This window comes from Cydia pomonella, chromosome 2, assembly GCF_033807575.1.
Source record: "Cydia pomonella isolate Wapato2018A chromosome 2, ilCydPomo1, whole genome shotgun sequence".
Taxonomy (NCBI): domain Eukaryota; kingdom Metazoa; phylum Arthropoda; class Insecta; order Lepidoptera; family Tortricidae; genus Cydia; species Cydia pomonella.
In genome coordinates, this window is record NC_084704.1 from 15868295 (window position 1) to 15882848 (window position 14554).

The window sequence follows — 14554 nt, forward strand, 5'->3', positions numbered from 1 at the left end:
GTACTGGTAATTGAATCCGTAAGGTTGATCCTGCTTCCTGCTCAAGTCTTCTGAATCACCCTGTACCTATATGGAAACTAGTGTAGAAACTATTATTTAAAGCTGAAAGCTGGTCAGTTTTACAACAGTTCTGCCATAGGAGATTGTCGTCCTTTCTGTAACGTTCATAATGGGAGTACTAGACTCCCTTAGGTCGCGTGGTCCGATCGACTAGTCCGATCAATCGGAATACGAAGTTTTTTTTTTCCTGTTGGCTCGATTGATCGGACTATAAAGACTTAGAAAATCCTGTCAGTCCTACTATCGGTGTAATGGGATTTTAAAAGTTCGTCTAGTTCGATCGATCGAACCACGAGGACGTTTTTTCTTCCTGTTGGATCGATTGATCGGACATAACTGTAGACTTGATATTATTGCTAAGTCTGGCTAATGACACATAAACGTTATCTCATCTTAACTCACTACTAGACACTGGCAATTGATAAGTTTTCTATATTTTCTCTGATAAATATGTAAGATTTTAAATTAAAATAAAATTTGGGTTAAGAATATACCTACAGGGTGGAATTAGATTTTGGGTCAGTAAGGGTAGCTACCAGATCCCGTGCTGCTAGGTAAAAATGGCCTTAAGAGACCATCCCTCGATTTCAAATTGATGAAAATTGGCGGTAACAGATTTCCGGTAAAACATACAGGGTGCGAGAAAAAGGTCATTTTGTTGTTGTTTTTGATGCCAATCGACTCCATTCCTACCCAGGATCACGTCGAAAGTAAGAAAACACTTTTGTTACCAGAAAAGTGTTAAAAACCAGATGTTGGTAGAGTACAAAATTAACCAAAAAATATCGGTCGGACTAACAGGAAAAATAAAAGTTGTGTGATCGGATTAAGAGGATTTTTCAAGGTCTCGTGGTTCGATCGATCGAACTAGACGAACTTTTAAAGGGACTAGACTGAATAAGCTGATATTTGGCCCTTAGGTCGCATGGTCCGACTGACTAGTCCGATCAATCGGAATACGAATATATTTTTTTCCCGCTGGCTCGATTGATCGGAATATAAGGACTTCTCTAATTCTCGTAGTCCTACTATCGGAGTAACGGGATTTTAAAAGTTCGTCTAGTTCGATCGATCGAACCACGAGACCTTGAAAAATCCTCTTGATCCGATCACACAACTTTTATTTTTCCTGTTAGTCCGACCGATATTTTTTGGTTAATTTTGTACTCTACCAACATCTGGTTTTTAACACTTTTCTGGTAACAAAAGTGTTTTCTTACTTTCGACGTGATCCTGGGTAGGAATGGAGTCGATTGGCATCAAAAACAACAACAAAATGACCTTTTTCTCGCACCCTGTATGTTTTACCGGAAATCTGTTACCGCCAATTTTCATCAATTTGAAATCGAGGGATGGTCTCTTAAGGCCATTTTTACCTAGCAGCACGGGATCTGGTAGCTACCCTTACTGACCCAAAATGTAATTCCACCCTGTAGGTATATTCTTAACCCAAATTTTATTTTAATTTAAAATCTTACATATTTATCAGAGAAAATATAGAAAACTTATCAATTGCCAGTGTCTAGTAGTGAGTTAAGATGAGATAACGTTTATGTGTCATTAGCCAGACTTAGCAATAATATCAAGTCTACAGTTATGTCCGATCAATCGATCCAACAGGAAGAAAAAACGTCCTCGTGGTTCGATCGATCGAACTAGACGAACTTTTAAAATCCCATTACACCGATAGTAGGACTGACAGGATTTTCTAAGTCTTTATAGTCCGATCAATCGAGCCAACAGGAAAAAAAAAACTTCGTATTCCGATTGATCGGACTAGTCGATCGGACCACGCGACCTAAGGGATATTTGGTACGTAAATGTAAATCGGTGACCTAAAGACGGACGTGTAACGTAAATAAATTAATGTTTAACGTGGGATTCGCTTTTAGGGGTTATATTATAAAAATAGGTAAGTATTGCGATCTATATCGTGGAAAATAAGTTTTGGGACGCTAGTTTGACTCTGACTTCTAAGTTCGAACTTTGTGTGATTATAAACAAAATTAATATATACTTATTGCATAAATAACATCAAATATTAAGATCCGCCAAGCGTGAAATGAACTCAATATAAAAAGCTAAACGTATTGTGTAATGGTAAGTAATCTTTTGGTTGGTCGTTTGTATATCAATAAGATGGTTTGGATGGTTTAAGTACTTATTTTATTATTTCATTTGCCACTACTAATACTCTACTCTAACTAGAATATGTGTTATAATCAATGCCTACTTACTGACCTATAAAGACTGCAACGCACATGTGGCCCCACCCTGCCTGCAACGCACATACCCACAGTCTCATATACGTAGCTATAATTTCAGTGCATCTAAATATCATAATGACATTGTCTTTATTTGTCTTAAATTACAAAACCAAAACAACTTAGTCCCAAAATGCCTTAATGGATGGATCAACTTTTTACTATGGTTACGGTTTTTCTGTCCTTTGGGCAACCACTCTTGACATCCTGATTTTATGGTATTTAAAAGTATCAAACATGCATTTTTGTGGTGGCCATCCACTGAGCATGTTAGTATGTAAATCTTCATACAACATTTTTTAAATCAAACAGTGCCGGTATCGTCGTTTGCAAAATAAGACAGGATAACGACAAAAAAAGTTGATTCGCCCAAATCTCAATTGTTACCCTCTTAAAATGTCCGAATGTCATAACTTATTCATATCGTCCAAGTCCCAAATTAATACACAAATGTTTTAAAAGTACCGATGTTTCATCAAATGCCAAATTTTGATTGTATTTTTTAATTTTAAGTTTAATTAAGTCTTAATGCAATTGTATCCTTATCGTAATTGACCCTTTGAATGCCACGCTTATCGTGTACCGCGCGTTTTCAGGTTGATAATGGGCCGCAGCCGCGCACGTCACTTGACGTCTTTGGCGGTCAAAGGGTTCAATTACTTTTACCATTACCATAACAGTTAGCTGGAACCAAAAGACGATAGTATTGGATAATATGGCAGTCAGACATGTAAGCTCTAGTATGTAAGTGGGTGAGATTTAGGTATTATGGATTATTACCTACCACGTCGATTTGGCAATATAGCATTAAAAAAAACAAAATAGTCGTTTTAAGATTCCGGTGGCATTTTGACACTTTTGCCTTTTAAAATGTTGATAAATAGATCAAACGAAATTTAGGAAAGTCATTGAAACTTATGGGGCTTCAATGACTTGCCTAAATAAAGAGCGACGCGACAAGTACTCAAAAATATCTGGAAATACGCTCTTGATAATAGAAAGTCTTTTGAGCACCTTAGTCCTAGTATCTGATGGCAATTGTATAAAAATATATCGGCTACGGTGTCCGTTTACTATCTGGCGGGGCCGTGCTTTTCAGGAAAATAAATAAAACTCAGAGTAATAGTCTCTATCATCTTTTATTGTAACATATAGATAGTTTTCTACACATCCACCGTACATACACGCACGTGCGGCGCGCTACTGATATGACCGCGGCACCGGGGCCGCGGGCGCGCATCGCTCGAGGGCCTACACTCCGAGCCGCAGCTCCACTAAACATAAATAGAATTCACATTATAAGATAGACTTACGGACTAGCCGGCGCTGCGCGCCTGCCCGCTAATATGCGTATGTACAGTGCGGGGGGCGGCGGCGCCTATTTACAGCGACGGGATATGTGAGGGCGGCGCGAGAGTCGGCGCGCCGGGTCAGTCGCCAGCAGCGCCGGGCGCCGGTCGCCGCGCCAGCAGGGCCAGAGGTTGCAGCGCGGCGGCGTGCAGCGCGCTCGGCAGCGACAACGACAGCGCACCGGGGCCCGCGCTCTCGCCCGGCGGCGGGTTGATGCGCTTCTCCTGCACACCCCAACAAGCGGCGTTAGTGAGCGGCGGCGCGACGCCGGCCATCACGTCGGATTCGTGGCGCGTGCGCTTTACCTTCTGGCGGCGGTTGCAGAACCAGACGCGGACCACCTCCTTCTCCATGGCGAGCGCGTCGGCCAGCGCGGCGATCTCCTCGCTAGTGGGCTTGGGGTTGTGCAGGAAGGCTTTCTCGAGCGCGACGCGTACGCCCGACTCGATGCTGGTGCGCTTCTTGCGGCGGCGGCCCACGGCTTCAGCTAGCGCGCCGGGCCCGGGCGCGCCGCCGCCTCCTCCGCCCGCCAGTGACGAGTCTGCGTCTTCCAACCACTTTTGCAAAAGCGGTTTCAGCTTGCACATGTTTTTGAAGCTCAGGTTCAGCGCCTCAAAGCGCGAGATCGTCGTTTGGGAAAAGTCGTTCCCGTATAGCTTGCCCATTGCTAGACCCACGTCGCCTTGAGTGAATCCTGTTGGCAATAATAAAATATCTATTTTAAAATCACGTAAAACCTTACGTAAAACAGCTTGTAGGTACGCAATATATAGGTTAGCTGGAAGAAATCCCTTATAGGTTCGCTTTTGTAACTTAATTTCTATAAATTGTATGTAAACCTCTGTTGTGTGTAATAAATGGCCCGATTCGAAGAATGATTATGACATGTTCAGGATCTTGGAAAGATCTTTAAAAAATTGTTAACGACATGTCAACAGTGACGTTTATTTCGATTCCGCTGTGATCCCAATAAAGTGACTTTGGTTGCCCGAATCGAGCAGCTTCTGTCAATTATACGACATCCAAACGATATCTAAATAAGAACTTATCTAAACCAGAACTTATCGTTATCGTATCTCATTCTTCGAATCAGGCCGAAAGTGATTACTACTACTACTGTAGGTATGTAATTAAGACAACAGCGTAGTGAATAAAATACATGCTAACTCACCAAGTTTGATTCGGCGCTGTTTAAAGGTCTTCGCGAAGTGTTCTAGCTCCTCGAGGTCAGCAGTGTCGTCGGCGGCGGGCTCGAGCGCGCGCGGCTTGTGAGCGTGCGCGTGCAGGGGCGTGTGTGCGTGCGCGTGCGCGTGGAGCGGCGAGCGCGCGCGACCAGAGCCCGGCGTCATCGGCGTCAGGAATGCGCCTGCGCCGGGAGGCGTGCGCCGAGGACTTGGCGACCGACCCTCTGGTGAAATAAACACGGATGGTTATAGTCTGGTAAATTTTGTGAGGTAGCCAATCTACTGGTATATAAACTTGGTGAAACTGTGCGTGAGTATTTATATTGAACTCACATGACTACTTATAATTTTGAACTGTGTAAGTAGGTACCTACTTACATTTATTTGCTTCATTTCCCCTTAGACACATCATCTCGAACGTCATTAACAAGAACTATTTAATTTTAATTTGATTGAATTACAGTAAAACTTGGTTCAGTGAGGTTTCTCAATTATCCAGGAAGTGAGAAACCTCTATAACTGGGATTCATGCTAAGGTCCCGACGCTTTAGCACTGAATTACCTCTGTTAATAGGGTAAAACAAACCTCTATATCTGGGATTAGTTCCTTCGGTTTTATCGTTATAATTACCTCTATAATTGAGATAGCGAATGTATTTTACCTCTTTTACTGAGACTATTTTTCTAAAGAATAATTCATATTTATGCTAAGTTGTTTTCTTTGAATATAATTGTATACCTCTGTATCTAATGGCAAATAAAATTCCGCACTTGTACTTAAATGATTTGTGTTTAAGTTTGGTACACCTAATGTACGGACATTAGTTAGTTTAGATAAAAAAATATATTTCGAAGGTGACAATCTTGATTATTACTTACCTACTTAAAATACATTAATTAATAAATAGCGTCGTTGCACTATGTGCTCCGACACGTGCTGAGTGGTATCCTCTTTGGGACAACAAATTAATAAAGTCAAATGTTAATTTTTAGGTTGTTGTGTGTTGTTTCAAATAAATTATTGACATTTTTTTAATTTTCTACCCGTTTACGAATGTGGAAAGACATGCAATGAAGTCTGTAGGTATTGAATTTAATGTAGCAGTTTCTATTCTTAGAATAATCATTCAAAATTAATATACATTTCTGTCTCAAAATTCTGAAGCAGTTTCGAACGATAATAAGAAATACTTAAAGTGCTAAGTAGAACTGCGCCATGATATGTCCTAAGAAAAGCTAGATGGCGGAGCGATGTCGCACCTGTGTGTTTCTGGTCTAGCAAGTCGGGAGTGTTACCGTGCAGGTCGATGGTGCGGTCGGGCGCGAGGTGCGCGTGCGCGGCGTGCGCGCCGGCCGCCGCGCGCGCCTGCAGCTGCTGCAGCTGCTGCGCCGCCGCCTGGGCCACCGCTTGTTGTACCTGCAACACAACGTATATAGATTTAATCTATGCAGACCGCCATTTTATTTTGCAGCAGTACCTATTTAACTTAATTAAATTGGCACTTACAAAAGAAAAAATACGGATTAGGTAAGTACATTTGGAAGGCGAATCGTTGCTCTTGCAGCATTACTGCTGCATTGTTGATGCAGGTGATGTAATTACTTTCCTTAGTATGGATGTCCACTTTATGTATGAATCCATTCATAATGTGTCCATGTCATTTTCCAGCTCTGTACAATCCGTCACTCATTTTGTCAGAGATACATCACTCGCGTCAATGCTGCAACAGCAATGCAGCAGCAGTCGCTTTCCGAATGTAATGGTAATGCGATATACCTAATATTGTAGGTTTGTGTGATACTACATCCTGCAGTCATCATGAAAATTCAATTCAAGTTTATTTTAGGTTTAATTGAAACGGTTGGTAAGAAGTTATTATGATAAGCGATGAACTGGTTGAAGGCTTGGCTGCATGAAACTGATTTGTACTATACTAAGTAAAAATGTAACTAATACATAAACTACTTGGTCTCAAAACTCAGCTATTAGAAAATCACTGAGTAACTTAAAGAAGTTGCTCAATGATTTTCTAAACAACAACCGGCTGAAATAAGTGATACCCAGACAAAAAATGATGTATGTAAGACTGGTGCACATACCTGTGTGTGTAACAGTAGCGAATGCGCCCCGTGCTGTGTGAGAAGGAGGTGCTGGAGCTGCGCCAGCGCCGAGCCCGCGCCGCTGCCACCCTGTCAAAAACATTAACCTGTGTTAATGGTGTTAGAAAATACTGTTTTTCAATTCAGGTAATAAATGGGTTCTTCTTTATGCCATCGACACATACGGCGGCAGTAGAACATCATAAAACTGGGATGCTTTTGAACTACCTACGTCATAAGAAGGTTTCGACACATCTCAACGACATAGGTACCTTAATATTATAATAAATCAAGCAGTATAAAGACGGATTTACCTCTTTAACATTTTGGTGCCCAAATATGCCCAGTGACATCATCATGGGTGTCACTTACGCTTTTGAGGGTCAGCCAACTAACTCTGTCACCGAGCTTACAGACCATAATGTCAATACTATAAATTATGCGATTATATATGGATGGATGGATTTGTTTGGCAATAATCAGCAATCTAGTGCATGAAATTTCTATAAGAAAGTACCTACTGTATGTTATTTTATAATATTTTTAAATTCCATATTAATTTAAATTGTATTTTTTTTTATTTAATGCATGTTAGTTATAAGATGAAGAGATGTGTCCCGCCTAGTTTGTTGCCGGTCCCATATAGGGATACCCTCCTAAAATTTAGGAGGGATTTCAATCTTCTCGGTGTAGGGTTAGAGCCGACGGCGACGTAGCTTTATTTGCCCTTCATAAGCGCATTGCCGTACTGTATTTTTTGCCTACTACAACTCGGAATTAACCGTTTATACAGGGTTAAACTGTACTGTAAGTATATCGTGGATATAAGACACATACCTACATAAATACCCGAGTTCCATGGGGTTAAGATATAGATAATTAAGTTAAGATATTTTCTTGTTAATGTTTAAATAGGTAGTTGTCTAGTGTTTTAAACTTTGAACGGTCAAAATTTATTGCGGCGCAAGGCATAGTTCAGCGACGAGTTGATATTAAGTAAAGCTAAAAATTAAGAACGAGTAAGTTTCTACTCAAAACTCACGAAGACATTCGGCGGCTGCGGCGCGTGCAGCGGTAGCGGCAGCGCGTGCGCGTGGTGATGGGCGTGCGCGGGGTGATGGGGGTGCGAGGGGTGCGGGAGGGGCGCGGAGGGCGCGCGCGGTGGCGATGGTGGCCGCTCGTCGCCACTCGCCTCGCCCTCGCCTTCGCCCTCGCCGCTCGCCGACCCATCTGCAACCGAAAACATAAGAATATACTCAAGAGAACATGGCTTTGGTATATAGGTAATCATCTCATGCCCCATTGTCATACGGCAAGCTCCTTGAACGGTACAAACTTAAGAGTCTGACTAGCAGACGGAACGCCCAAGACGCTATTGCCTTATTCAATATATGTAGGGGTCATTATAACTGTCCCGAACTGCTAGAACATATTGGTTTCCGTGCTCCAATCTATAGAACACGAACTGCATCCCTGTTCGCGGTGCCTGCTGCGTCGAGTAACGCCGGAGTCCGTGCCCCGCTTCGCAGAATGTGTCAAATGTACAATAACGACCTAGTCTCGGTTGACATTTTTAACAATAGTCGTGCAAATTTCAAACTTAAAGTAAATTTACTGTTATGAAGCATTACGTACTTCCGAAGTTCATCTTAATTTAAGTAGAAACTTTTGGCCCAATATAAACTTAGTCCTATATTTAACATTGTATATGTGTAGTCCCTCGTTTTGCTTTTTAATGTTATATATGTTTGAATCTTGTCAGCACTGTAACTACTAATATTATCGTCAGTGTAATAATATTAGTTTAGTACCTATTTTACTAACATTTTATACCTCAATCCGAAGGCAATGCCACTTATAAATTATTAGTTTATAAATCCTAGTGGGAATTGTCTCAGGATGTAGGTTGCACTTATAATGTAAAAACCAATATCCTCTTTTCTGTATCATCTGCCTATGTCTGTTTTTTTCCCCAATAAAGAAAATAAAATAAAATCTCGCTTGTTATCACACGGTAAAATTTCCGTCGCTAATCTCTTGCAAGACTTTTACTTGTTCCTAAAATAGGTATGCAGTCACATGGATATACCTTATCAAGTAAGTAAATAGTATTTTTACATTAGTTACTTATTTATAAAAGTTACGTTAGCATGGTTTAGAAGAACACAAAACGGATATCCTCCGAAACCTTAATTTTCCGCTGTAAGATCATACAGGACGCGTATTCTGATTGTAATAACAAGTTATGAATGAGATCTGGATTTATTACGGGTATTATGTGAGAGTGAAAAACGAGGTTTCTAGTTGAAGAGATACCCTGGTACCTATTACAATCAGAATACACATCCAGGGCGGCCAAATCGGAAGCTCTTAGAATTCCCTATCATTCGCTTCAGTTTGATTCATACTGAACGCTACACCGCGTGTTATTTACTTGTTTTAATTACCGAGTAATAGATCCATTCAAACGTACCTATACTCTAAATTATGTCATTTAGTTATCGTGCGTCTTGTTCACGCCAATACGTGTAAGGAAATGTACGATAATTAAAAGACAACATTTAGATATCATTTTGGTAAGTGTGTGTGTGTGAACGTACACAACGTTCAAATTGGCTTGTAAATATAATGACATAACGTCTTAAAAACAAAGAGGGTTGTATCATAATAAATTAAGTATGTATCTGACTATTTATGTAAGAAATGCATTTGTTATAAAATACCATTTGTTTCAGAACTTTTCCCGGGGGTAGGCCTACTTAGGCCTAAAGGGCTGAAAGTACTATCACTCTACTAGGTATATCACTTGTTTAATTCAAGACAATAACAACATCACTGAGCCAACCATCACTGGGTAGCAACTACCGAAATTCTTGTCCTCATGAATATGTATGATTGGCTGAGTGGCTGTCACTGGGGCGGGCGGCGCGCGGCGCACGGCCGCATCCGGAAATTGAATGCAAATGTGAACCCTCGCAAGGATTACGCACTTTAAGCGTGAAACGAAGTCAGTGCGTCTCACTAAAATTGCAGATGTCACTTTGTTCTTGATACCTGAGAATTTACAATGTTTTAAGTTTATCTTAGGTACGTTTTTCGAATCAATTGCAGGTAAATGTTGCTGCTTTTACTTAGGGAGGTTATGGCTTTCTTTACTTTTCGAAAGTATGTAGGTTTTATTACTCTTTTCTTTGGGAGGTACTTGATTAATTAAAATTAAACACCCCTCGCACTCAAAACAATTTGTCTGCATAAATCAGTCAATATGCCATGTTAGTTAAAAAATAACTATGTGATCATAAAAATCTCATAAATTCAGGACGTGACCGTAAAGAAAGCGAAAGGGTTGAGACGAAGCGCGTGCGAAAGGGGTGAGTTTTTTTGTCGCGAGTGCGCGCGCGCTTATCCGCCCCGCGCGTGTCGCGCAACAAAGACGCCGCTAAGATGATGTTCACTAAGATAAATTGCTATTAAAGCTATGGCATTGTATTTATTGTGGCGTCAGTGCGCTTCAACCGTTTTTTTATATCAAGCCAAATAAAAGGCAAGTGTGTCGAATAAAATATTTAACAATAACAATTAAATGGTACATAGGTGTGTGCAAAAAAAGAAACTTTAAAAAGTTTTTATTTTCAACATTTTTTTCCATACAAAAATGTATAAAAATTTCCGATTTGTTTACATTTAAAAAAAAATCGCTATTTCAGAAACTTTCTGCCGACGTATCAATGATGAGCCGATCTATTAATTATAAGTGTAAATTATTAATAATCATAAGTACGCACCGTGGCTGGGCGGCGGGGAGGGCGATTTGATGAGCTCGCCCGACTCTTCTGAAACAACAAAAAATAAATAATTCAATTCATCGTTACTGAAAAGTTGTTCATATTCGAAGGTATTTGTGTGCGTAATATATTGACGGAGTCTGACTGGAGACACCTGGAGGCTGGTGGCCTCCACCTGACCGCGCCGCCCGTGCGGCTCCCCCGCGGGGCCCGCATCAGCCGAAGCCACACGACTCCAATTACAACGCACCGGCACCCACGACGCCTCGGATCACATTAAGCCGATTAAATGACGATTTGTACTTCAAATTGCTTTCAGATAAAATTGAAGTCGCTCATCAAAAGCTAGCGTCGAAGCAGCGGTTTAGTAGAAGGCCATCTATTGCGACTAACTAACAGTCGATCGGGGTGGTTTGTCTTAGTTCTGTAAGGGGAATTAAGTAATTAGCTGGATTAATCGGCTCAGCTGAAGCTGTAGAGGCGCGAGGGCCGGATCATTGGCATTCTAATGCCGAGTCCGACTCGATAACGCAGCACATTCGGGTATCGCGTGTCACCACAATCTAATTAAACCAACTAAAACTTTATTAATACTCGAGGCCGCTTCACAAGTGAGTATTACCTATAGAGCGTAAATGACTATTACCGACTCGATGAAATCCAAATCTTGTGGTAGTACGACTAGTCTGTAGTGAAGCTACGAAAATGCTACGCTAAGAGAAAAAAGCTAAGATAACGTAGCATAGGGTTTGTTAATTATGTAAATATGTACTTGGTATATGTGTTAAAATATAATAATTTCATAATTTAATGTATCAACTAGTCTATCACGATTAGACTTATTATCATTTTCTTTTTTACTGTGTGTTGGTACAGTCACGTCTGAAAATATAGATACGGACAAAGTCCCAAATATATGTATACACTACCTTAATATAGGCAATAAGGTCGTGTATAAATATTATTGGCACTCTGTTCGTATCAATATTTTCATTCGTGACTTTACCTACTCGTAACTTTACATTATTTTGTACAGCTTAATATTCAATGTGAAACACATTTAGACATTTTTGTAAGATTATTAAAAAAAAATTAAGCATGGCAAAAAATGGCGGCATCAAAATGTATGAAACACAAAGAATAAAATTCAATCGTATCTTTTTATTACTGGATTGAATGTCGTGCGATATTTTTTATGTAGCTATTATAATGCATGCATTAAGTAGTGCAGGGATGAACTGCGTGGGAGCCGTACCTGCGTGGGATCATCCCGACATGCACTTTAAAGAGCAGGGCGCGGGGGATACCGGCGAAGGGATTTGCGAACTACATCAAGACATTACTCGGTAACAAAAGGGTAGACACAGAAACTAGATACAGACGTCTCGCGGGTCAACTCTATTTTTTTGCGTCAAAACGAAAAGTGACTGTTTTTTATAGTGCGGATTAAGAATCCTTTTTGATACATGCGTATATAGTAATACAATGAAAATGTTGCGGATCTATTCTATGTTGGCTTACTTTTTTATGTATTGTACGTTTGTTTGCAAAAAATGAACCGACGTCTATCATACGTCTTATTAGGAGTATTGTTTGTATTTCTGTTTCCGCAACCCAGTCCGGTTTTATAATCTCCAATTCAATGGTAAAATTAATCTGGGTAAATTTAATGTTAAAGTAAGTTTTACATAATTATACATACATACCTGTATATAATCATGCTTTCTTTAAGAATCGTTGCCGCTCAGAGTTTCACACAGTTGCGCAATTTAATGATCACATATCACGTTTCTTAATTATTAATTCAATAATCAATAACTAAATGATCAACAATGTTAATCCACGGAGTCGATTAAGGTTTATTTTAAGATAATATGATATGTCGTTACGGTTGTTAGACAAGCAGGTGTTTGAATTTGAGTGACTAAAAATGTCAGCAACTCTAAAAGAAAAAATAACAGAACATGAAAATACATTATACTTTGAGTTTTTATATATTTTCGAGCAAAGCTCGGTCTCCAAGATCTTTAAAAGAAAAACTTGTACTCATAACAATTTTAATTAGCCTCAAGACTTAAAAATCTTTTGTTGTCGAGGAGTTTCATTCTGGTCCTCATTAGCAGTTCCATTTCACCGTATCGTTTGGGATAGTGCAAATCCGCGTAACTAGCACTGGTAAATATTGCGTACCTACATACTTCGAAAGAAACTTATAACGTTGCAACTTTATTATTTTGAAGTCTACTTTTTCCTTTTTGTAAAATAGGCAAAAGTAGCCTTAAAAATAATAAAGTTACTACGTGCAAACAAACATTTATTTTCAGTAACGCAATAAGCTTCTCCTGTAAAGTTGGCAGTTGTGTAGATACGCAATGATTAACATTGCTAGTTACGCGGTTTTTCATTATCCCCGACAATATAGCACTATTTAAATGCAAATACTTGATTTTTAGATAAGAACTAAAAAACCGCTATAAGTATGCTTAAAAGAAATCAGAAGTTCCCTAGATTCCTCGTAGATTTCATCATCAGAACTCGAGCTTGACAAACATGTGATTTGAAAACTTATCTTGCTTAACAAACATGACAATTCGCCAAAGGGTAATTCCATCGTAACTGACGTTACATTTGAAGCTAAGTTGCGAATTTTAATTTAGGATATAATATAATTATAAACTTTTAGAGATTTAATAATAACTGTAAATATAATGCAAAAAGGACCTTAATGTGATCACTGAAAATAATGGAGAAATCTTTTCCATGTTATGTAAAATATTGAATTTAATTGTTGTAACTGATGTTACAAGTAATAGACATGTAAGTATGAAGGTTTTCAGGACAATGTAATTTTCTCTGAATCGAATCGTTTGTTTAGAGAAAGGCTTTAAGTCATAATAATTTATTTTTAAAGAATGTTTATTATTATCAAAAAGATATGCAAATAAACAAACATACATTTTAGAAAATCGACAAAATATACCGTAACTGGCGTTACTAGAAATTCGTAACTGATGTTACCATCAAAATCAGCAGTAATATACTAAGTCCATATGCATATATATTGTTTATCATACATGAGCGTTATGTTCCTTAACAGCGCCAGTGAAATATTGCCGTTGTCCGAGGAGTCATGATGGAGGAAGTAGATTTAGAAGCCTCTGAACCAAAACGCTTAGTTTCTTCAGTAAACGACTTTGAGCTTCTTGGTATTCTAATAAATATTACTCAACTGTATATAAGATAGATTTCAATTGAAAACACACTATTATCGTAAAAGTAAATCAAGTCACTGCAAACACTACTGGCAAACGAGAGTAATTTCGCACTACATTCATTCCAAATGGGTTTGAAACATACTTCCACCTTCAAAGCAAATTATGAATACAAAAACTGTTGCTATCTCGCAAGTTGACTTGTGCTTCATTATGTCACTAGTACCTGGGCGACCGAGCTTTGCTGGGTTATAACTATTTATTGTGATATGGCGGTATATAGGTGGTAATCTTATCTGATTTTTTTTACTAAATTAAACTTGTCTAAAACAATAAAAATTAAAATATTATATATAAGCTTGAATATATAAAAAAAGTTAGTCACCGGGCGGGATTAGAACCCGTAACACTCGTTGTTTCTTACCACCCGCGTCTTAACCCGCTTGACCAGACGGACAGTGGCCTGCAACACGAAATTAGCGACCATATTCGGCGTCGAAAGAAAAACGCATGATAACTCGAAAACACGCGTTTTTCCAAACATAAGACTAACCTAGATCGATTGTTTACCCCCAAAAACCCCCATATACCAAATTTCA

At 39.3% G+C, this 14554-nt stretch overlaps 1 protein-coding gene across 7 annotated transcripts in view; it reads right to left on the reverse strand.

Annotated features, from left to right (window-relative positions):
• Positions 1-3447: 3447 nt before the first annotated feature.
• Positions 3448-14554, reverse strand: part of LOC133534473 (protein nubbin-like) — a 79097-nt gene continuing 67990 nt past the window's right edge. For 4 of the 7 annotated variants that reach the window (XM_061873617.1, XM_061873619.1, XM_061873622.1 and 1 more), the window contains 6 exons: positions 10744-10791; positions 8001-8188; positions 6959-7048; positions 6119-6275; positions 4846-5082; positions 3448-4368 (listed from right to left, as the gene is read on the reverse strand). In XM_061873617.1, the coding sequence (XP_061729601.1) occupies positions 3755-4368; positions 4846-5082; positions 6119-6275; positions 6959-7048; positions 8001-8188; positions 10744-10791 (1334 nt within the window). In that variant the 3' untranslated portion in view covers positions 3448-3754. The remainder of the gene's footprint in view (positions 4369-4845; positions 5083-6118; positions 6276-6958; positions 7049-8000; positions 8189-10743; positions 10792-14554) is intronic. The other 3 variants (XM_061873620.1, XM_061873623.1, XM_061873618.1) reach the window with 2 other exon arrangements.